This window comes from Copadichromis virginalis, linkage group LG5 (genome assembly GCF_057382275.1).
Source record: "Copadichromis virginalis isolate Kocher_CV1m ecotype Utaka linkage group LG5, C_Virginalis_male_GT1.1, whole genome shotgun sequence".
Classification (NCBI taxonomy): domain Eukaryota; kingdom Metazoa; phylum Chordata; class Actinopteri; order Cichliformes; family Cichlidae; genus Copadichromis; species Copadichromis virginalis.
The window spans coordinates 6,202,291-6,225,856 of record NC_140622.1 but is presented as its reverse complement, the minus strand read 5'-3'; the positions used below and the strand labels follow the sequence as shown (position 1 = coordinate 6,225,856).

Below are 23,566 nucleotides of genomic sequence, written 5' to 3'. Positions count from 1 at the left end.
CTAAAGTGCTCCCACATGTGGACTTGTGGGTGGGCAACATTTAGTGCAGAGTGGAATGAAACAAAGCAAATACCATGACAGGTCATGATTGCGAGGGGGTGCTGAGGATTTGAAAGATATATAAGTAGACTGTGAAGTAAACTCTGGAGTACTTGCTGTTGATGCTTGGTGGGTGGGTAGGTGTGTAAAATGAACAAAAATATATTGTGCTGGAATGAAGTGCAAAATAAAGTATATGCTAGTTTTGAATTTAATGCAAGCAAAACATTTCATAAAGGGGCTGAACTTATTTTTGGAGGTTATGGTCTCCAGGCTTTGTGGGCTAAAACTGGCGGGACCACCTGATTGGTTTCAGCCCACAGTTCAAATATACATATGGTACGGGGATTGCACATTAGTGCACATGTCATGAGTTAGTTGCACATCTGTGAAGGAAACTTTAGTGCATAAATGTGTTCAGGTTTTGAAGCAACATATGCCTCCATCTTTTTCAGGGCCATAGGAAAGGACTTGCTTATTTGTGCAAGACAATGTCAAACCACCGTTTGCAACTATTAGAAGACTGCTGACATTAAAAAAGGAGGAACAGCTGAAATCTGTTATGAAGCAAAAGCACTGTTTTTAAAGAAGAGGTGATGCAACACAGAGGGTTTCATATGCTCTATCATTTTAATGGAATATAGACTTTAAATGATTTGCACATGATCCTGAGTGTTTTTGAAATGAGGGTGCATCAGACTGTGAAAGTATTAACACCTGGGATCATTTGCACTTTTCTGTAATTTGTTTAGCAAATGGAAGCACTTCCATCAGAAAACCTGCGAGTCGTCCCTTATTGAGACTGTTATATTTTAATTTGCAGGTTTACAGGGTAAATACAGCTGCTTTTCATGATCTCGCTTTCAGCTGCATATGAATGTGAATAACTGGTAATATTTTAGCACACAGTTCTTCCCATGGAGATGTTTTTTTTTAAGAAAAGACTGTTTTTAAGAGAAGGTTTTATGCACAACTTGAATGATACATGTGGTTCAGACAAATGAACATCCCAGGGGCGTACACCCAAATGCACACACAGTTGGCTCCAGTGCATGTGGCTGACACCTTCACCCTTTTCTGAACTGGGACTAAACAAACCATTGCGGGCAGGACTGGATTTGTTTTGCATTCCTTCGAGTGTTTTGTGGAGATCGAAAGCTTACAGAGTTATTACTTGAATGATAACTATGGATGACATCCTCCACCATGTTATCATCTCTGTGGTTGCATTGCTGCCATAATCTGGACACTTACATGGTCAGGATTGTCTTTGTGGAAGATGACACTGATTGACCACGATGTCTTCTGAATCACAGTCCAATCTAGGCTAAAGTAATCTCTAATCTGACTCTAATATCATCATCCCATACAGACGTTCCTGGTGTTTCTCAAGGTTTAGGCAATATTTTAGTGTTTTTCTCAGACAATCAAGTCATTCAGTTTATGCCTGGAAAGGAATGTAAATGAAATTTACTTCAGTTTTATTTACATAGCACTGGTTTACAACCCCTGTTACCTGAAGGGGCTTTATACTGAAAGGTAAAGACCATACAATACCTCAACAAACAGATGACCCCCTATGAGAATGCACTTGAAAACAGTGGGATGGTAAAATTCCCTTTTAACAGCAAGAAATCTCTGGTGACTGGATGGGTCGAGGTGAAACTTTCTATTTTATAATTATAGAACAATTTAAGCAATGAGCTACCAGAGCCCCAAGAGTCCTGCTGACATATGTCTTTCATTTACTAGAGCAGCATTAGAAAAACTGAGGCGTACTGTTTCAGTCCTTTTTCATATATTAACATATTTCAGTAAAGACGAGTTTCACTGCTCTGACCCACTAACATCGACAACACTGAATCAAAATTATTGGCTTTATTTTCTGTCAGTGATCTTTTGGCTCATCAATTTATCACTTTCAGTGTCTGTACACAAAAACCTGGAAACTAAAGTTGCATCTGTGCAAATTGTAAAAGCCTGAAAAAAATACCCCAATAACAGGTACACACCTGAATGCATCTGTTCCACTCTGTGTGGTTTAGCTGCCTTCATTTATCCGCTGTCACAGCCGACAGTGGAATCAGGCTCGCGGCGTGCAACTTTAACCTCCACGTTTAAAACTAGTTCGGCAAATAAGCCAAGGCTGACTTCATTCACTGCAGCTTGACCTTAAAAAAATAAAAAATAAATAAATACTTCATTGTCTGCTGGGTCAAGTGTGTAGGAAAAACTGTGTGTGTGTTTTCATCTGTGGTGCCTTTCGGACATCTCCCTGTGCTCGCTCTTGATGGAATTCCTTTCAAACTGCTGTCTCCCTTGTCCATTCAACTAAGCATTTGTATTTCTCAAAAATAAGTTGTTTCCACCTTGTACTGGATCGCTTCACTGTGTAATGAGGCTGTCTCCACGGGGCAAGTCAGCAGAGGTGTTGAAGCATTAGGCCCGATTTCCTTTGCTTTTTCGGATTTGAATGACAAACTGGAAATAACGTTGGCCACCAGAGCGCTGTGGTGGAAGGAGACTTTCTGCACCACTGGCAATACGCAAACTTTGGAAACAGTCCTGTCTAACCCTGTGCTTGAAGGCCAGCAGCGCCCAGAGGAAGGGGTGGTCTATGAGCTCAGGAGGATTTTGCCCCTGGAAATATCCCTCCCTACAATGTTCATAACAGATGTCTCTCAGTTGAGGAAGAAATGGAGACGTTTGCAAAGATAGCTCGCAAACAAGAATTTGTCACCACTGCGCTGCTCAAGAAGGGAAAACTGTTAATTTTATTTAGACAAATGCATTTGCTGCAGCTCCACAGGGGGCTCATATAATACCATAAAGTACGCTCTGAGCTGTGAGAGGTGATGAGGTGCAGTTTTATGAGGTTAACAGAAAAAAAGCTGCAGGATGTGACAAAGCCAGGTACACGCTGAAAACTTCAGATCTGTGTTTTTACTCCTGCCTGTGGGATGGTGTTGTAAGGCACACAGTTTATTCAAATTCCCCACGGCAAAAACTTTGAAAGTCGACAAAGACTTTTCAAAAAGGGATTGCTGGCACTCAAACACACACACGGGGAGCACAGGAGAATATGTTCCCTCTTGTTCCAGATTTTTGTTTTCTCCAGCATATTTTGTACAACACCTTTTTTGTCTGGTTCCCTGTGGAATGCACCATATTTTGGGGTGATCTTCAAATGTGGATGGCTGCCACACACAAACAAACACACATACACACACACAATAATCCCAGCGTTACCCTATCAGTGCATCCAACTAATCGGCCTCGCATGTGATGCGTGATAAGGGAATGCAGCCGTTTGATAAAGACGAGCCACGACAGAGCGGCGATCCACCGTCTCAGCACAAGGCCACCGCTGTCATAAATCAACAGCGCCTGTTTACTGGCTGCTGCACAGTTTGACTGATAAAGATTTAAAGGCTCTCAACTGTTTTTTCATTTCACACAAACACGCTTAACAAGCAAAATATCATGTAGCTTTTGCCCAGACCTGTTATTTTCAGTTTGACTTCTTCAAAGTCAAATATTACAAAGGAACAAACAAAACTCAACTTGGTCATCTATTGGCCACATGCTGCAGTAGATAGACACATTTTTAAAGGTTATCTTTCACGTAAAGCTTGTTTATTCCAGGTGTTCCAGTTTGAAGACATTTAAATTATTACCTCTAAAAAGAGGTGGATGTTAACTGAACCCTGACCTTAACCTTAAACCTTTAAAGGTAGCTGATGAGCTGGTGGATGTTAACCCTGTGAGGTCATGAGTGGTGATAACCTCAGCTGTAGCCCTAAAGGCTGGAGAAAGGACAAACAGCCTTTTTTGGGGGGGGGAATTGAAATTTTCATCTTGCGTGTTAGTTACACAAACAATTTTCTTTGTTTTTTGCCCAAACTTGGGAGAACAATTTAAAAAGAAGAAACATTACATATGTAGATTGCACAGCATTAGAATGAGTGCCATCCAGTGATAACTGGGAATTTAGGGGGTTAAGAGACCGATAGATTAATAAAGTTCGTATAATGAGGTTGTCTGGGGTGGTGGGAGGATAAAATTAAATTATAGGATAATAATGTGTTAGATTTATGACATACCTACCTACACTGCACCGTGATGGCCACCTCCCTACAAAAGTAACAGCAGGAATACAGCTGAGTTAATAGATTATTGGTTCATTTAAGTTTATAAAGATTGCTATTTTTTGCAGTTAGTGTCTGCCTAGCACACATGGATATCACCAAATGCTCCATTTCCTTCCCTGAGATGCTGAGCTAGGCGTTTACTGCAGCTGCCTTCATTTTCTGCTTGGTTGTGGGTCTCTTTGCATTAAATTTTTTCTTAAGTACCTGAAAAGCATGCTCTGTTGGGTTGAGAAAAGATGAATGACTTGGCCACTGATTAATATCCAGATTATTTGCCCTGAAAACAATCTTGCTTTTGCAGAACGCTTTGGCCCATTATCCATTTGGACTGTGAAGGAATTTGCAATTAATTTAGCAACATTTGGCTGAATCTGAGCACAGTGCACACCTGTACACCGAAAAATTCAGCTTACTACTTCTATCATCATCATAATCAAGAAACACCAGACCCACGCCATAACATTGCCTTCACCATGTTTGACAGATGATGTGGTATTCTTCAAGCTAAGGCCTGTTTCTCTCCGTCTACATACTTTTCTCTTCCAATTATTCTGGTAGAAGAGCCTCTGTTTGTTGTTTTTGAAGTATTAATGAGCTCAGCTGTACATTTCACTGCAACTCTTGGTTTTTAGCTGGAGCACTGAATGACTTTCATGCCTGAGGCTTCCCAGCTAGATGGTTTTCATGTAAGCAAAAGCAAAAATTTGTAATTTCCTGTTCTGCCACAAATTCTTACGCATAAGAGAGACTTTTCATTTGAAGTTTTGCTGCTGTCCATCTGTTGCCAACTCACTGAGCTCGATTTCTGTGACGCTCGGAGAGCCTGAGCACGGGGGCAAAATTATGCACGGGACCCGTCCATCAGCAAGCTCACCTCCACATCATATTCTTGCACCCCCTGTTATCTTCCCTCCCTCTGTCTCACACACAGTCACCGTTGTCTTTTTCTGCAGATGTGGATGAGTGCGTGACTGGTGCCCACAGTTGCAAGCCCAGCCAGCGCTGTGTGAACACAGTGGGTTCATTTGTGTGCGAGCTGCAGGTCACTTGTCCTGCTGGTTACCAGCTGCGGAACAGTCTTTGCGAGGGTGAGTTCATTGATCCTGATGTGTTTCATTAAACCAATTTACCCAGCAGTCATTTCCAGAGCCTCTGAAATAGCTGGTGGAAATTATGTCTTCTTCAATATAATATGCAGGATTTTTTTTTATTTTCAGGATGATTTGGTTTTGTAAAAACAAAAGCAAGGACAGTGATATAAAAGCAAAATCACCTGACCCAGCTGTCTTAACTAATTATAGACCAATCTCAATCTTCTTTTTATGAATGAGTAATTCAAGATCATCTGCAGAGGAATTGGTTTGTTTGAAGAGTTTCACAGTTCAGAATTCATCATAGTGCAGAAACAGCACCAGTGAAGGCTACAAATGCTCTTCTTATGGTCTCTGATCACTTTGTATGTGATAACTATATTTTACTACAGAGATACGACCTCTCTGTATTAAAGGTATTAAAGGTACGGCACTGCAGTCTGTTTAATAGACTCCAATTTGTTCATGTAAATGGGGAGTCTTCCTCTCACGCTAAGGTTAATCACGGAATTCCACAGGGTTCAATGTTGAGAGCAATATTTACATTATACATGCTTCCCTTAGGCAGTATTATTGGAAGGCATGCTGGTTTACTTGTGGTTCCTGGGGTATTTTAAAAGTAGAATGGGCAGGGCCTGCAGCTTTCGGACCCCTCTTCTGTAGAATTAGTTCCTAGCTTGCATTTGGGAGTCAGACAAGATTAAGTTTACAGTAAAACTTTCCTTTGGTATAAAGTCTACAATTAGAGCTGGCTCCGATGATCCGGAACCAGCCCTTAGTTCTGCTGCAATAGGCCCAGGCTGCTGAGGGCTTGATGCACTCAGCATCTCTCATTTCTTTTCACTTAGCAGCTACACATCAAGAATACAGCAAGTGCTGTAGCCATTTACAGCACGAACAACAAAAAGCAAGGGAGTTTTACTAAAGAAAATACTTTGTTTAAACTAGCATTGGTGAGCCATATTTCTTATAGTTTAATGTAGTTATTGTGAAGCTGTAGAAATTTCAGCATCAATGTCATATATTTAATAAAGGCTTGTGTACAGAGGCTGACAAAAACTGGGAGTCAGCTTCATTTAAACATTAAATTATGAGACACTAAAAATAAAAATTAGACAAAGAGAAAGTTACAGGAATCTAATTACAGATGTGAAGAAAATAATTTAAAATCTTTTGACATTTTGAATATTAACGATACTCCATTTAAACATTTCATCAAACACATATTGATGTGTGTCAAGGTATAGCTGCTGTCTTCTTATTGTGAGATTTCCTCTGGTGTAATTCCACATCTTGGCACTTACCTTTGGCTGGGGTTCGTGTTTGTGTTGGAGTGTGGGACTCACTGTTGCCACTTTTTCAGAAATTTTAAGAGGGTCCAGAAACAAGAAGCAAGCCCAGCATGCTGGCTCAAACTGAGGCAGCATATTATTGATTCACACACAAGTCATTCTGGTCCTATTGTTTGTCACCTCCTCCTCTCTACTGATCTTTTTAGCGGCATTACTGAAAACACATATTATTGGAAATCCTTTAGGGGTCATAAATCCATGAATACAAGACTGCAGTGTACCGTAGTGCATCATTATTAATGCAATAGGTGCTGCTGTTGTTGTACTGTCCTAGATCCTTGTTTCCTCACTTATTTAGATCAAATTAACACTAGTGATGCAGAAATATGCAAAAATCATTTTCACTGCAACATTCCTGCCATACTTTGTAAACTGCATCTTAAAGGAGACTAAATACATTCACTGAGTATTAGTCACATTGGTATGCAGCATATACTCACAGACAGTGTGCAAGCCTGCATCAACCAAAATAATTACAAGATATACACAAGACTGACGGTAGCATTATGTTGTATTTTATGTATTCTGTGTTGTGTATGTTGGACAACAGCCTGTCTAAACCGAATAATACCAAACCCCTAATTTGGCTGTTGTTTTTATTGTCCTTCATTAGCTCGTATAGCGTTAGCTTGCTAGCTCTAGATTAACAATGCTCTGGGGTTTTGGTGATGGTTATTTCATTAGCTAATGCAATAATTTGAAAATGGCCAGATTATTTATTAGACTGTTTGGGTATCATATGATCCATGTCTTGCAAATGGTCTATGTCAGCATAATAGCGAGCGCTAACATAAGCCAGAATAAATACAGTCCTGGGTGGATTTAATCCCAACCGAACTGCCCCTCTGTGACTCAAGTGCTTGCATACCTTTAAAACTTTTGACCTTACCTACGTGTCAACTTAAAGGGTTGTTCTGGTATGTTAATAGGTAAATATTTCATATCAAGGATTTGTTCAAACAACATGACAACATCTTTGACTACTTTTAATACAAAAACAATTACCCAAAGTCACCTAATTTAGGCTCACTCAGCAAATCGTCATAAAGACAGGAAGTTCATGTTTCCTTGGCCCAAACAGTAAAGTGTGGGTTTAAGCAGATACCAAGGTTCAATATGTTACAAGATAATCAACCAAAGAGCAGGATTGGTGGTGCTGCACTTTGAAGCTCATGTGACTCGTATCACAGAGGACTAATCAGTACAAGCATAACATGAAGGTAGTATCTAGTCAACCATCCAGCAGGCAAAAAAAGTAATTAGTTATATGAAAGCAGTGACAGAATGTTGGAAGAGTATCCCTCTGATATTAACAACAGAGAAAAGTCAAATTAAGACCTGCTCAGAGGACCCAGGATAAAATGAACTACTTGCGGCATGAAAAAAAGGAAAAAACTCTCATATTGCTCATGAGATTCAATAACTGTCATTTAAGTTCTGTTCAACTTCTGTTAATTGCACAGTCGAATCAAGCGATGTTTTCATTGAATTCTTCCCTCCAGTTAAACACTGACAGAGTCAAAGTGTGTAAATGTTCTGTGCTTGAGTCACAGTGCCCCCTGCTGTACTACTAACAGCCGGAGAGCTCGAGCTAAATTTACAGAGCCTCTTGTAACAGAATAATGCATTGAGAGATTGCTTTGTGCAGATAAACTAATGCAAATCTATTCTTTCTTTACAGACATTGATGAGTGCACGATGAGAACTCATAACTGTGGCATGGGCCTTGTGTGTGAGAATACAGTGGGCTCTTTCCTGTGTAATCCCAAACAGAAGTGCATCAGTGGCTTCACACAGGACTCTCATGGCAACTGTATTGGTAAGAGACTGCCCATACTCTCCAGGCTGGGTAGCATTACATCCTAACTCAGGACCAGTAAACAGCTGATAGAGTTGGTCCTATTCTTTGTAAGGACAAATCTTAAGCAAAATGAGCCTCTTTAGCAGAGCCATCCATCAAACTTACTCTGCATTGTGCCTGTGTCTGTGTGTTTTTCCATGCTGCAGTACTACTCGGACTCTTGATATTTAACTGTCTTTTAACCAGGCTTTAACTATCTTGATATTTCTCAAGAGTTTCAAACTACAAGATTTTAAATCAAGTGTCTTTTCTTCATTTTTGCATTACAGTTATTGTGTTATGTAAAGCTTTCTGAGTGTTCCAAATAGGTGAAAGGGGGGTTAAAAGGTTAACCAAAGTAAGAACATACACCTAACCTCCGATGGCGTTGCTGGTGACTGATATCAAGAGATTGCTAACATGGGTCTTTTGGGGCAGTGATTATGCACAACAATACGTTTGATCAGTCTATGTATAGTAAAGTCATCTTTCTGACACAGTTTACACACATGATAAGACACAGTGGTCCATGAGTGGTAAAAGCTCTTACCTCTGCCGAGCACTTTATGCAATTAGCTCACTTCTGTATCTGTTTGGTAGGAAGGCTACCCAAAAACTTATGGATTTGCATTTACTTCTTAATTCTTGATTCTTGTGAGAGTAATGTAACAGAAGTGACATATTCTGGAGTTAGCATTAGGGTTGGTGAAAGCGCTGATGATGACTTAGCCCTCAGAGCATTAAGCTGAGCTCACCACTGGATTCAGGAATTTTTTTAAAGGATTCTTTATCATAGCAAGATGTCACGCTGTACCTGTGAAAAAGTATTTGACAAGACTTCAGATTTTCTCTTGTTCCTGAGCTCACTTCAACACAAATCACTGTACTAACACAAAGACATCTGTGGTCATGAAGTCATTTGAGCGCCTAGTTCTCTCCCATCTCAAGACCCTCACGGCCCCCCTCCTGGACCCCCTGCAGTTTGCATATAGAGCCAACAGGTCTGTAGACGACGCCATCAACATGGCCCTACACTTCATCCTGCAGCATCTGGACTCCCCAGGAACCTACGCCAGGATCCTGTTTGTGGACTTCAGCTCTGCCTTCAACACCATCCTTCCAGACCATCTCCGAGACAAGCTTTCCCAGATGAATGTGCCTGATCCCATCTGCCGGTGGATCACTGACTTCCTGACGGACAGGAAGCAGCACGTGAGGCTGGGAAAGAATGTCTCGGACTCCCGGACCATCAGCACCGGCTCCCCTCAGGGCTGTGTTCTTTCTCCTCTGCTCTTCTCCCTGTACACCAACTGCTGCACCTCCACCCACCAGTCTGTCAAGCTAATCAAGTTTGCAGATGACACCACCGTTATTGGACTCATCTCGGACGGGGATGAGTCTGCCTACAGGAGGGAGGTTGAACGTCTGGTGTCCTGGTGCAGCCACAACAACCTGGTGCTGAATGCCCAGAAGACAGTGGAGATTATTGTGGACTTCAGGAAGCACACAGCCCCACTCCCCCCCCATCATCCTGACTGACACCCCCATCACCTCTGTGGACTCATTCCGCTTCCTGGGTACCACCATCACCCAGGACCTGAAGTGGGAGCCCACCATCACCTCCGTCACCAAGAAAGCCCAGCAGAGGATGTACTTCCTGAGGCAGCTGAAGAAATTCAACCTGCCAACACGGACGATGCTGCAATTCTACACCGCAATCATCGAGTCCATCCTCACCTCCTCCATCACCGTGTGGTACGCTGGAGCCACTGTCAGGGACAAACAGAGACTGCAGCGTGTTGTGCGCTCTGCTGAGAAGGTGATTGGCTGCAGACTCCCATCTCTGCAGGACCTGTACACCTCCAGGACACTGCGGCGTGCAGCCCGGATCTCAGCTGACCCTTCTCACCCTGGACACAGTCTGTTTGACCTGCTCCCCTCAGGCAGGAGGCTCCGGTCCATTCGCACCAGAACCTCTCGCCATAAGAACAGTTTCTTCCCCTCTGCTGTTGGACACATGAACAATAAACGTACGACTGTTCCCACCACTAACACATGACCCTACGCTGTGTCACTGCATCATTTCATGTTTGGCACTGATCACCACCTGCACTCATGTATATATCTTTCTACGTAGCACTCATAATTCTTATTCTCATGTATATATCTCATGTATATCTCATGCACATATCTTTCTTTCTACATAGCACTTTAATTCTTATTGTCTGCACTGAAGCACCGCAGCAATTTCCTAATGTTGTAAACCTCAACATCTGGCAATAAACCCATTCTGATTCTGATTCTGATTCTGATTCAGATTCAGATTAAACAGAATGTAATCCAATTTTCTTTGGATTACTTGCACTTTTCTCAGTACCGTGCAGGGCAGCATCACTGCAAAATGAGCGAAACATAATATTCACCTCTGGGTGCTCCTGATGTCATAAAACTGCCCCGTGTACCTCGGCTGATCTACAGCCAAAGCAGAGCAAGTAATCATCAGTGGTAATGTCTCCCTGCAGATGACTGCACATACATCACAGATCTGTCTGAGGGTGGGAGGATTTTCTCTGTATGTATTATTGTAGGGTCTACCTTACAATACAAAGCACCTTGAGAAGACTGTTGGTGTGATTTGATGCTGTATAAATAAAATTGAATTGAAGTAATCTTAAGCCTATCAGGATTGAGCCTCCGCGCAGTCACAGCTTCATTCTTGATCTTTTTGACTCTGCAGATATAAACGAGTGCAGCAGCCTGACTGAGCCCTGCAGTTCAGGCTTTAACTGTATCAATACCGTTGGCTCCTACACGTGCCAGAAGAAGATTGTGATGTGTAGCCATGGTTACCACGCCAGCCCTGATGGAGCCAAGTGTGTTGGTGAGGTTTAGCACAACATGCACCACTCACACAGGACGATGGTGTTGTGGAAAGGTGTGAATGAAAGCACTGATGGCCCTGTTGTTGACCAAGACACAGGTTCAATCGATTAGATACAACCAGGAAAAATGCAAGAGTGAATATTATTTATAATCACTTCTATTCTTTCAGTTAAAGGTACAGTTGTGGCACAAGAGTTTTTCTAAAAGACCATGCATCGATGCTCTCACTCAGTTGCTGCTTTGGTACTCAAAACTGCTCAAAAAGACAGACTTAAAATGAGAACAACTAAATCTTGTTCAGCTTACATGCAGTTCTTAAATGGTGTCAAATTATGCTTCATTTAATTGTATTCTTATAAATGACAATGCAAGTACTGAGTGATTGTTTGATCAAGATGTCGATGAGCAAGAGGAAATGTCGCCGCCAAGAGTCACAAAGGGAGTGCTGTATCAGAAACCTCCTTGTGACTTTACTTTGGTCGCAAGCAGATTGCAGTCGTTGCCTGTGCTGTATGTTGATGACGCCGACTTGTCTGCAAACATGTGCCATTTACTCTACCATAGTAGTGATTCTGTATTGGATAGATCCAGTTTTAGCTCCCATCCCACTGGCCTGCCGTTGTCCCTGCTATTTAAAATCTTGCTTCCTACTCATTCATTTTTCTATCTTCACACCACTCCCCCATATTTTTAAAAGTATTACACACAAATAAGGAAATTGACTAATTAAGCTTTATTGTGCCCATTGTCTGAAATACTCACTGGTTCCCTAAACTAACCCTAAGTGGTCTGTAATTGTTGTTTTTAATAAATTGTTCTCCCAAGAAAATATTTATTCTGATACACACCAACAATTATTTTCCAAAATAATTTAAAAATAAAAATCATTTTAAAAACATAAATAACAAAATAATAATACCCAGAGAGTGAGAACATTGATGCCTGGTCTTTTTGGACTGTAACAAGCCTTAGCTGTGTTTAAGTTATACCCTCTCGGGTGCTCAGTGGGTCACTGTTGAAGTGCTTCATCTTTCTTTCTGCCTGCATAGACACTGACGAGTGTCAGATGGGGACGCACCGCTGTGGAGTGGGCCAGATCTGTCACAACCTCCCCGGCAGCTACCGCTGCGACTGCCAGACAGGCTACCAGTATAACGCCTTACGCAAAGTCTGCACTGGTACGTATCACTGTGTGACGTCTGCAAGTGAAGATGTTCAGACTGAAGGTTCACTTTATCGAGCACTTTTGAAACCAGAGAAGCTATGGGTGCAAACGTCGGCTCACTGAATCAGAGCTTTTCTGTTATGATGTCAGATTTGACCAAACTGGGTTGGATAACACTTTCTACACTTTCAGCCTATCATTTGTAAAAAATGCTTATTATTTGTGGATTTCAATTCTTGGACGAAACATAAAGCATATTTATTCCTGATATTCTCATAATTCTCATAATTATTAATTGTCAGCAGATTAGACATGCAACCGTCCAGTCTCCAGGCAGATGTCAGCAAGCAGGCTTAAATGTTCTAAAGAGTACGAAAGCAGAACTCAGCTGACATTTTACACACTGTAATTTTACGAGAGCTGTGTGTAAGCAAATCTCAATGAACTGAAGCAACGTTATAAAAAAGAATATGAGAGACTAATAAAGTGATGTAGACAATGATTACTTGAAGTTATTGTTGTTAAAGATGGTTCTACAAGGTACTGAATCACGGCATGTACTTCGTTTTTTACTCACTGTTTCTGCATTTTGCTCCATTTCTTGTTAAATAAATAATGACACGGTAAAATGAACGGGATTTTGAACTACATAACTGAAATTGAATTGATCTGAATTAACTGAACAAATTGTGAAGAATTAGCCAATAATATTTAATATTGAGTGTTTATTTTAAGAAAGTCATATTTAACTGGGTTCTATTTTTCAGGAAATTGGAGCGTATGCTGTAGTTACTTCAGTGTTGACCTAATATGTTATTTTTTTAGTTTTTGTTGTCGTGTATTACAATTGTGTGTATTCCTATTCATCAAAGGTCCCACGCAATAGGTGTTTGGACAAACCTTAAGCTTCTGAGAAGCAGCCAATCAAAAGAAAGCTGGCTTAAAAGAGGGATGGCCTTCAAGGGAAGCTCATCGAGTATGTGTGTTGAGTCCTTGGTGGGCCTCAAGGCTATCTGCTGCCTAATAGCTCCTGTTTTTGTACTGACAGACGTAAATGAGTGCTGGCGCTATTCTGGCAGGCTCTGCGCCCAGAAGTGTGAAAACACCCCAGGCTCCTACCGCTGCTCGTGCACAGCTGGCTTCTCCCTCGCATTCGACGGCAAGAACTGCGAAGGTAAGCTAGACAGTTTGTTCCTCTGACATATTGAAAATTTAAATGCCACCTTGTTTAGACAGACAGTCTTATTTTTCATGAAGAACTTAAATCACAGAGGCGAGCCTCCGGGCACAACATCAGCATCAAAAGGCAAAAGTAGTCTTTGCACAGACTTTGGAGATTAAGTATATTGATGAGAAACTGTTTATGTCTCCTTTGTAAGTCACTGTTATCAATAAAGGCTATTTTCCATTGGCATTTAATTTAGTCTCCATCTCTGGGATAAGAGTAATAATAATAGTTTCCTGGTTCAGGTGCTGTCAGTCGTCAGCATGCTGGAGATGTGACTGTGCTTCAGAGAGCAAAGCCGGTCATGATTCACGTTATGTCCAGCTTGTCACAGACGTGACTGAAGGAACTTAATCCAGATGTAAATGTTTCTGTTCCGAAGGTGAAGCTTAGCGTTCATCGAGGTTTATAGATAAACGCTTGCCTGAAGGATATCATTGGGTTTTGATTATCGCTTTTAAGATCGATTTTTTTCAAGTTACTTGTCTTGAACAAAGTGTCTTGGATAAATGACTAGAGCAGCAAAGGTGTTTGGGGAGGCAGCAACATTACAACATATACATACAAATATTTGTTTTTTCTATCTAACTCCTAACATACAGCTTGCATAAATATTTACACGTTTATGTCCAATTTTATGATTGTATTTTTTTGTTTCTGTGCTCAGATACAAATGAGTGTGACCAAAACCCTTGTAGCCAGGAGTGTGCCAACATCTATGGCTCATATCAATGCTATTGTCGCCCAGGCTACTACCTGAAAGATGATGGGCACACCTGTGAAGGTATTTTCTTCCAAGGTTGCCAGTGTGGTAGAAACACTTCAGAGAGATCGATGGAGACCTCAGTCCAGCATACTGCTCTATTCCTACAGTTTATGTGATTTACACTCAACACATTTAAACACATCTAATTAGATACATGTGTGAAATTTAACAAATAGTTGCCCACAAACACTTGTGATTTACTCAGAGAGTTGTGAACCTCAGCTGCATTTACTGAAGTGTTTCTATTATCCAAAACCATACACAGACTGCACTTACATATATAATACACTATAGCTGCATTATAGTGGTTTACACAGTTGCTGGTTCAACTCCTGCTGAAGACACACGTCCTTTTTGGGGTTGTATCAGGAAAGCCAACAACAGAAAAACATGCTTCAAATGATGAATACATAGAACACCTTTAAAATTAGACTGTCGTTCTCTTGCTGTTAGTTTCACAGTAGAGAAATCGGATGAGTGATGTATGAAATCAGACAGGACAATCAATACCAAAATAACCTACCCAGGAACGGTTTTCTATAAAACAGAGGTAAATGTGTTGGTATAAATTTCCCATAAAAGGGGCTGATGTTCCAGCTGCAGAGAACTTCTCCTGATGCCAAGTTGTAGTTGATGTTCCACATAAGATACACACAATGCTCGAGATAAAGCTGAAAAGCCCGACTGCTTTTGAACCTTTCTTTCCTCACAGTTTAATCACAGTGACGAGATGTGCATGTGTGTGTTTTACACAGATATTGACGAGTGCTCCCAGAGCATCGGGAACCTCTGTGCCTTCCAGTGTGTTAACACTGCAGGCAGCTATCAGTGTGCCTGTCCACCTCATGGATATGTCATGGCTGCCAACGGACGCACCTGCAAAGGTGAGGCTGATATATACAGTAATCGTCTTCTTGGACCTGATGCAGGTTACATTTTTGTACTGTTTGACTGGAGCATTGAAAACCTTTCTGTCAGTGCTGTTATATGCATGTAGTAACTACATTAATAGATATAGAAAAAAGTCAAAGAAATCTTGTTAAAAATGCAGTGGGTACACTTAGTGTGACAGGCTGTTAAAGAATAGATTGAGCAAATTGCAGCATCCATCCATCCATTCTCTTCTACTTACCCACAGTGCGAGAGGCGGGGTACACCCTGGGCAGGTCACCTGTCTGTCGCAGGGCTAACACATAGAAATTGCAAACCATTCACACTCACATTCACACCTATGAGTTTCCAATCAACCTAACCCCACTAACTGCATGTCTTTGGACTGTGGGAGGAAGCTGGAGTACCTGAAGAGAACCCACGCAAACATGGGGAGAACGTGCAAGCTCCAGAAAAGCCCGGCTAGTTGGTGAAATCAAACTCTTCTCAGTGCTAACCACCGCGCCACCGTGCTGCCCTACGCAAACAGCAGCACACTAAATCTGAATCTGGGAGAGAACATTTACTGCTCTACCTATGCATACCTATGGGTTTAATGAGTTTCTCCCTTTTCTACCCAATTTTCACTTAACTTATTAATCCTTAAATTCAAACTGCACTACTGTATAACTTTTGCTCATATTGTATAGCCCTTATTAACTGATATTGTTTGACAAGTGTAACAGTGGTTCAATTTGGTGCTAGAGATTTATGGAAATTTCCTTTCTTGCCAAGTTAATGGATTTTTTGTTACTCTTGTGGAATTTTGACAGCAAACCTAACTCAAAGTTTTCCCACTTTATGATTACATACACAGTGCCAAGAGGATGCAAATACAGGCATCCCTGTATTTGCATCCCAATCATCATCAATGACAGATGACAACAATGTTTTATGTCATAAACATGTTTAGTCTCTGCTTAGATCAGATGCATTTCTCACTGCATTGTTTTCATTGTGTAGAACAACCAAATCTATTCTATGATTGGTTTTAGTCATTGTAGTCTAAACACCGTATGCTCAACATCACCATGCTGCAACTGGCTGAAGTCGACTGAGGTTGAGCTGTTGATGCAGATTTGCAACTGTGATCATTTTTGGTGGTAATGGGACTGGAGACGGTGCTCCAGTCTGCACTGGTACCAACACCCAGCCATGCGGCTGTTCCAGTAGGACACCCACACAGTTTCAGAGTAGTGCAGGTCATTCTGAATAATGAGTGTATCCAGACACGTTGCATTTAGACTGTGTCTGTCTCCTATTCTTGGAGTTGATCATCAGTTGCATCATTCAGATTGGGTCACAAAAGTCTATCATATCAAAATGATGATATTTATTAGATTTATTGTTGGCTCTTTTTCCAGATATTGATGAGTGCACAACTGGCACCCACAACTGCTCCACTGGGCAGACCTGCTACAACCTTCAGGGAGGCTTCAGGTGTCTCTCCTTTGATTGCCCTCAACACTACAAGAAAGTGTCAAACACGTGAGTCAGATTTATATTTTCTCCCCTGCTAAAGTTTTACGCTTTTGGCTCAGAGTCAGGTTTTTACTACATCAAAGTATGCCGAGGTTAAGGCTCATTAGAACATCAGGGTATTATAAGTTTCCATATTTGAGTTGTCTTTGTAAACAGGTCCAATAAAATTTGTTTTTGCAGTCTCCAGCTGCATTGGCCTATATCTGTGTATACGGTTTCTGTCCAGATCCTCTCAGGCTGTGAAACATTATACATCGATGTGCGTACAGCGCAGTGTTCTGCACAGAAGGGCCTTGTTAGCTGTGAGCTTGTTTAACTGAACATGATTCACATCCGCTGTGTGAAGAAGTCAGATGGCTTTGATCAGCTCGGTGCTTCCCAGAGCCGTCTCTGCAGCTCTCCCTGCTCTACGCTCCACTGAACAGCAACACCACACACACACACTCACACACACACTCACACACACACACACTCACACACACACACACACACTCACTCCCCTGTCAGCCCACAAGAGACGTCTTATCAGTGTTACCTAGAGACACCTTATTACCCTCAGTGTGACATCTCTTGGCTCCCCATGGAGAGACATCTTTCATTCATGAGCAGACTTGGCAGTCACGGACAGACAGCTGAGATTAAAATGTGTCTTGGTCTTCCCGTATTAGGTTCCTAGGCACTCTTGTCTTGATGTGAGTTGTGCAAATATTACGGTGCACTACAACGATAACTCCAGGCTGTAAATCCTGATGTGTGATGGATAAACAGTCACGGAGCTTCAGATTGCACTGTGGGAAAGACCCACAAAGGCTTCTGATTTCCACTGGCATCCACAGTCTTCATCTATGTTATTATGGAATCCTTGCAGCAGGGGGCAGTGATGTGAAAGAGCAGTGCTGCTACATGCTACCTCTTTTCAATAGCACTCCAGTAGCAATGGAAAAATCACATGTGCTTTAAGAAGCAAATGATTTTGCATCACGCAGCTTGGTTCAAAATGTTCAGGGAGTGTAGAGAGGGGAAAGGCACTGCAACAAATGCAGAAGAAGAAAAATGCTGCATAAACACAACGGATGTTGAAAAATAGACAAGGAAAGAAGACGAAAGTGCTGCAAAAGCTCTCACAAAACACCCCACACAACAGATGTGTTTTTGAGGTGATGGAACAGCTGCAGATGTGGCAAGCTGACAGTAAACAGCTCATAGCAAACATATATCTACAGTAATATATGAATCATGTAGTTAAAGCACAGTGGGATCCCTCATATGGCTTGTGTCACTTTCCCAGGTGGTCCGTCACGTCCCCAAAAACATGGCAGTTGTCTTCTGTGACATTTGTTTTTTTTCTACTTCCATTGTTTTATTCAAATTTTGCTGTGTTTTATGTGCTTTTATAGTATTTTCATATTTGCTGGTTATTTCTTACATTGATTTTCACCTCTATGGGCCCCCACAGTCTTGAAAGCCCAGAGGCTGCTGTAGCTTACTGACATGGTCTGTGATGATTAACAAGAAACCATCAGTAGAAACGGCATCTCTTCCCTACCCGTCTTATATCCCTTTTCCACCCTTGCACAGATGATGCGTTATCTAGAATTGGTTCTATAGGATCACTTCTATTTATTCGATGCCAGTTCACAAACGTAATGTCAAGACATTTTGTGTGTTGAGTGTTCAGTGAGCAGCACAGTGTCCAAACAATGTTTTGCTTACGTCTTCTCACCATCTTCCCTGGCTCATTTTCAGACGCTGTGAGCGGATCAACTGTCCCGCCAGTTCCTTAGACTGTAAGAACTCTCCCTTGTGGATCACTTACTACCAGCTCACGTATGAGACCAACATCATCATTCCAGCTCAGATCTTCCGAATTGGCCCTAACCCAGCCTACTCTGGAGATCATATTGTCATTAGCATCAGAAAGGGGAATGAAGAGGGATACTTCAGCACACGCAAGCTGAACAGTTTCACAGGTGCCGTCTACCTGCAGAGAAAGGTCCGCGAGCCCAAAGACTTCCTGATAGACGTGGAAATGAAGCTGCTGAGGCAAGGGACGTTCACTTCATTCTTGGCCAAGATTCACGTCTTCATAACACCCAGCACTATGTAATACCAAAGAGACAGACAGAGACTAGACATTTCATATGGTGCTAAACATTTTTGGCGTTTAGATTTTTGTAATGCCTCTAAAGGTTAAAGCATGATCTAGGAATCTTGTAGAATATTGCCAAAGATTGAATTATTCCTATCATGGCAGGCTCTCTGCTATGTTTCCTTGAAAGTAATGTTTCCTGAAAAACCTTGTATTTCTACGTATGTATTTTTCAGCTTCACTCTAGCAAACATAATTTAGCTTTTATACACTCGCACTATTAGTGTCTGTTCAACTGTGTGTATAGACGTTGGCTGGTCTCGGTTATTGGTTTATTCCCTCATTACCCTTTTGGTGATGTTTCGCACCTTTGGCTGGCTTTAAGATACAACTGTAAGATTGTGTTGTTTTTTCCTCTCACTTCACTGATATGTCAGCACAGGAGCTGAGAGATTTTCACATTACAGAGAGGGAGATGCTACAACGGCCTGAAAAGCTGTCATCCGGGAGAATACGGCACACTCAAGCACCAGGATGGTGATGTGGCTGTGGTGACATCACACGATGCATAGCGGCCACTTTTCCATAGATAAGGTCCAAAACTGACAAAATGAATATATGAGAACAAATGGTCTCAGAAGTCTAGGAAGCAGTATAAATCGTTCAATTTCAATCTTTATTTGTGTAGTTTAAAAAATAATCTTTCAATAGTTTTAGATAAAAAAAAAAATCAAATAAAGGATATTTATTTTGGTATCGTATGCTTATTTCACTTGGTATTTTTTGTGATTTGGCATATTTCACATGTAAATGATAAATGTTAGTGACATATCCACAGAGCTGGGCAACACAAAGGGGAAATGGAGCGTTTCTCCAATTAAAAAAAGAAAGAAGAACGTTTTTCTCCCATCTCATAAAATATACTAAAAGCAAAACTACGTAAATTAATGTCATCAGGGTTTTTTGTTTTTTTTCATTATTATTTTGCCCGTTTTGGACCTAATTTTTGATTTGGTCAAGCGTTTGGTGTATATTATTTATGAATATGTGATCTGATCAAATGAGTTCAAAACACACAAAAAAGTAGTGATGATGTCATTCTAGCACTGACAGTATTATTATAGGGGGGGTTACATTTTATTGTTTCATGTTATACTCTTTAGTTTGTAACCAGATGCATCTTTTTTATTTGACTGTGTAATTATCTCAGGGTAAAAGCCACATTCTCTTTTACACACTAGACAATTTCCTGTGTGGTGTGCAGGACTGACTCAGCCTGCTGCGTTAACTGCAGGCTGGCCTCACACAGCATGTACGTTTGTATCTGTAAACTGACTGACGATCAATAAAAGGTCACAGTGTCAGAGTGCGTTTGTCCACGTCAGTAACACCGTCACACGCTGGGCCGCTGGTTCCTCAGTCAACAGTGAACCCACATCCCCATCTACTGGTGTCAGAAGGTCCCACTATTAATACACTTATAAAGTAATTTAGATATTATGAAGAAAAACAGCTGTGCCGCACACATTAGGCACTTCTTATCTGAAATGTTTTTATCACCTCTTCCGCTGCTCCACAAGGAACATCGTCGTCTGTGTTCCACCCTGTGGTATTCCCACCCGGAAAGTGTGCGCTCCAGCCTATTAATACATTCCAATAGATGACAGTTCAACTGGAAACTAGAGGGTGGGGTCACTGTAAAAATCAAACACCACAGTTTGGCTGATAGGAGGTTTTACTGAATAATAACACTGATATTTTAAGACTGCAGTTACTGGGTGTGAAATCACCCAACATAAAATGTCAGAAGAGCTTTTTACCGAATCCTAGAATAAATTATTCTAAAGGATGATGCCGATCTTTTTTTAACATAATTCAATAAATAAAAATAAAAACTAAACACAGTATATACATGTGTTGTATTTGCAGAAGGTACTGCAAATTCTACTCAAACATAAAAACCTGATCTCTGATCTCTGAGTGTTTGTTTGCTTGTGTTGAATTTTGTCGGTACTATGCAGTAAGAATTCATAGGCTGTGAAAACAAAATGAAGAGGCCCAACATTTCCTCTGAATCCAACTGAAAGTGACTTTATTTTCTATGAGGTCTTTTTAGTCTGACTTACTCTAAAACAACAAAAGGAGCGTTTAGATTTTCTTGATACTTGAAATACTCTCGATGTGTCTATTATGTTTCTGAGCTCAAGTTAACACGTTTCATAGCAAAGATTCACAGAAATAAAGAGTCACTTCGAATAGTGTATATCAATACACAACAAACCAACTCTTCTTACCTGCTTCCTTTGACATATGCCGTCTTTGTTGCAGTAATGAAGACTGGAGCACCCAGCAGCCCACACAGACGTTTCTCTGTAGCCTCAACACAGTACAGGCTGAAAGCTTTATAAAATATTACGGCCTCGTCAATATTATAGCACATTTAGTGCATTTTATTGGTAACTGTATTCCTACTCCTGCTATTCTGTTGGTCAGCACGTCCTCTGCTGTGCTCTCTCAGCTGTAAGTTTCTGTGGTTAATGCCTGCTTGTCTGTTATTCTTTTACAAATTTCAAAATGAATACACAAACAAAAATAATGTAGAAGCAGAATTTAGATTAAACCTCCCTGAATATACCCTCCCAAATGAAAGCCTTTAATAGGCCTACGAGCACAGTGAAGAATCAGTGCATCCCTGTGGTTTGTGCGACTAGATGATAGAAAGCTTGTTTAGGAAACTGCTCAGCCAGTAGAGCAGTGATACTGGTGTGCCATGGGTGGCCTCTTTCCTCTCTGCTGAAGCCCGAACACATCCGGCTATTGAGGCGTCGTCCCACACATGTGGGGGTGTGACTTCTGATTATCTGTCTCAACTTCAAAGGGTTATCAAGACAGCTAAAAATATGTGGCCAGGACCCACCTTCTTACTGCAACGTGAGAACAACCAGATCTCCACACATGAAGTTGCGTTTGTGCTGGATGAGTCAACCAAAGTACTTTCACCCATGAGGCTGTGGTTTGTGTGACGTGTGAAACCAAAGGAAAATATCATTTGTAATTGTAGTTTTTCATCGCACTATGGTTTCAATTAGATAAACGTTATAGTTTCCATTAAAACAGACTTTCACAGTGTTAACTGTGCATTAAAAAGCCTTTATGACCTGTGGTTGTGGTAAATCTCTGGAGGCCACTTGCTATCTTTTTCCAGGAGCTGCAGAGCTGTGACATCACAAAAACAGCTTGGTCATTTCAGCGATGGTATATGGGCCTGACTGGTTACGATGCTGGAACATCAGGTCCTTCCAGTGGGATCAGACACAAAGCTGTTAGCAGCAGTTTCTATTTAACGGAGGTTCCCATTAAATCGAGGAAGTGAGCTGGAGATCAAACTTATTTCCAGTCATGGTTTGTAACACTAGCCAGTAGGTACTCACCGATCCTTAACGGAGGTAACTCAGCTATTTGGTCCCAGCTTTGATCTCGTCAAAGGGTTAGGAGCTAAATTTCTTCAAAGTGAGCCACAACACAGCAAAAAAGGCTGTTTGTTCAGTATTCAACTGGATTTATGTTTAGATGTGTTTGCTGCCTTTTCTGTGACTTCTCCATTCGGCTGCAGCTTTTAAATATTATTCTGTTACATTACTGTATAAAAAGATGAGGTTTCTGTATTTCCAGAAAGCACACTTCCTCTGCTTCATCCTCTTTACATCTCAATGAAAGATCAAAGTCAGTGAGCTGGCCTATCACTGGTCAACTTCTGAAACACTCTCTGATGTGCTTTTTTTCATCTTTTAGTGATGTGCTGCTCTACAGGTGGTTTCAATAAAAGTGAACATTGATATTCCAATATAAAGTCCTCTTTATTGAAATTAGGCAAATAAACTTCTATATTTTCTATAAATATATAAAAAATATTTATTTAAAAATAAATCAAACAAAAAGTGGCAGAGCATCACTCTACACCTCTGGCTCCAACACTTCAGCCAGGTGGAGCTCCAGTGGTGTGGAGGATCTTTACTTACTTACTAATACCACCTATATGAATATTGTTGCGGACCATGCAGTGTTTCGAGTGAGTGTATAATCTATATAAGTGTTTAATAGTAATTTTTATTTAATAAAATGTGCATCTTAACATGTTAATTAAAGCACAGATTGAAGCTGTCTCGTTGCTAATGCTTCCTCCTCTGTCTGTTTTTGTCCTGACCATTTATTAGTTTAAACTACAGTGTTTTTAATTTTTGTATGTGTACATTTGTGACATTTATTTTTGGTTATGTTTGCCTCGTAACCTATAAATCCTATATTTCACTTTGTTAACCAAATTTGATGTGCCGTTACGGTCTCTCCAAAATGTTAGAATGACATTTCTTTATATTTTCTTTCATGTGAATTTTGGAGCGCTCTGAAGCTTAGAAAACTGTGTAGTGAGCTGTAGGTGGACAACAGAGGGCAGCAGACTGCATCAATCTGTCAGCATGCAGCTGAAAGAATGTTTACTTGCACAATATGCTTGCGTAACTTGTCTGTGCATCAGCACATCAAATGCATACCTA

The 23,566-nt window shown here is 41.0% G+C and overlaps 1 protein-coding gene across 1 annotated transcript in view; it reads left to right on the top strand.

Annotated features, from left to right (window-relative positions):
* Positions 1-20,377, top strand: part of fbln2 (fibulin 2) — a 74,669-nt gene extending 54,292 nt beyond the window's left edge. Inside the window, exons 8-16 of the mRNA XM_085455649.1 lie at positions 5,144-5,278; positions 8,315-8,452; positions 11,211-11,354; positions 12,406-12,534; positions 13,570-13,695; positions 14,414-14,530; positions 15,268-15,396; positions 16,807-16,930; positions 18,671-20,377. Of these exons, the coding sequence (XP_085311775.1) occupies positions 5,144-5,278; positions 8,315-8,452; positions 11,211-11,354; positions 12,406-12,534; positions 13,570-13,695; positions 14,414-14,530; positions 15,268-15,396; positions 16,807-16,930; positions 18,671-19,031 (1,403 nt within the window). The 3' untranslated portion in view covers positions 19,032-20,377. The remainder of the gene's footprint in view (positions 1-5,143; positions 5,279-8,314; positions 8,453-11,210; positions 11,355-12,405; positions 12,535-13,569; positions 13,696-14,413; positions 14,531-15,267; positions 15,397-16,806; positions 16,931-18,670) is intronic.
* Positions 20,378-23,566: the final 3,189 nt, after the last annotated feature.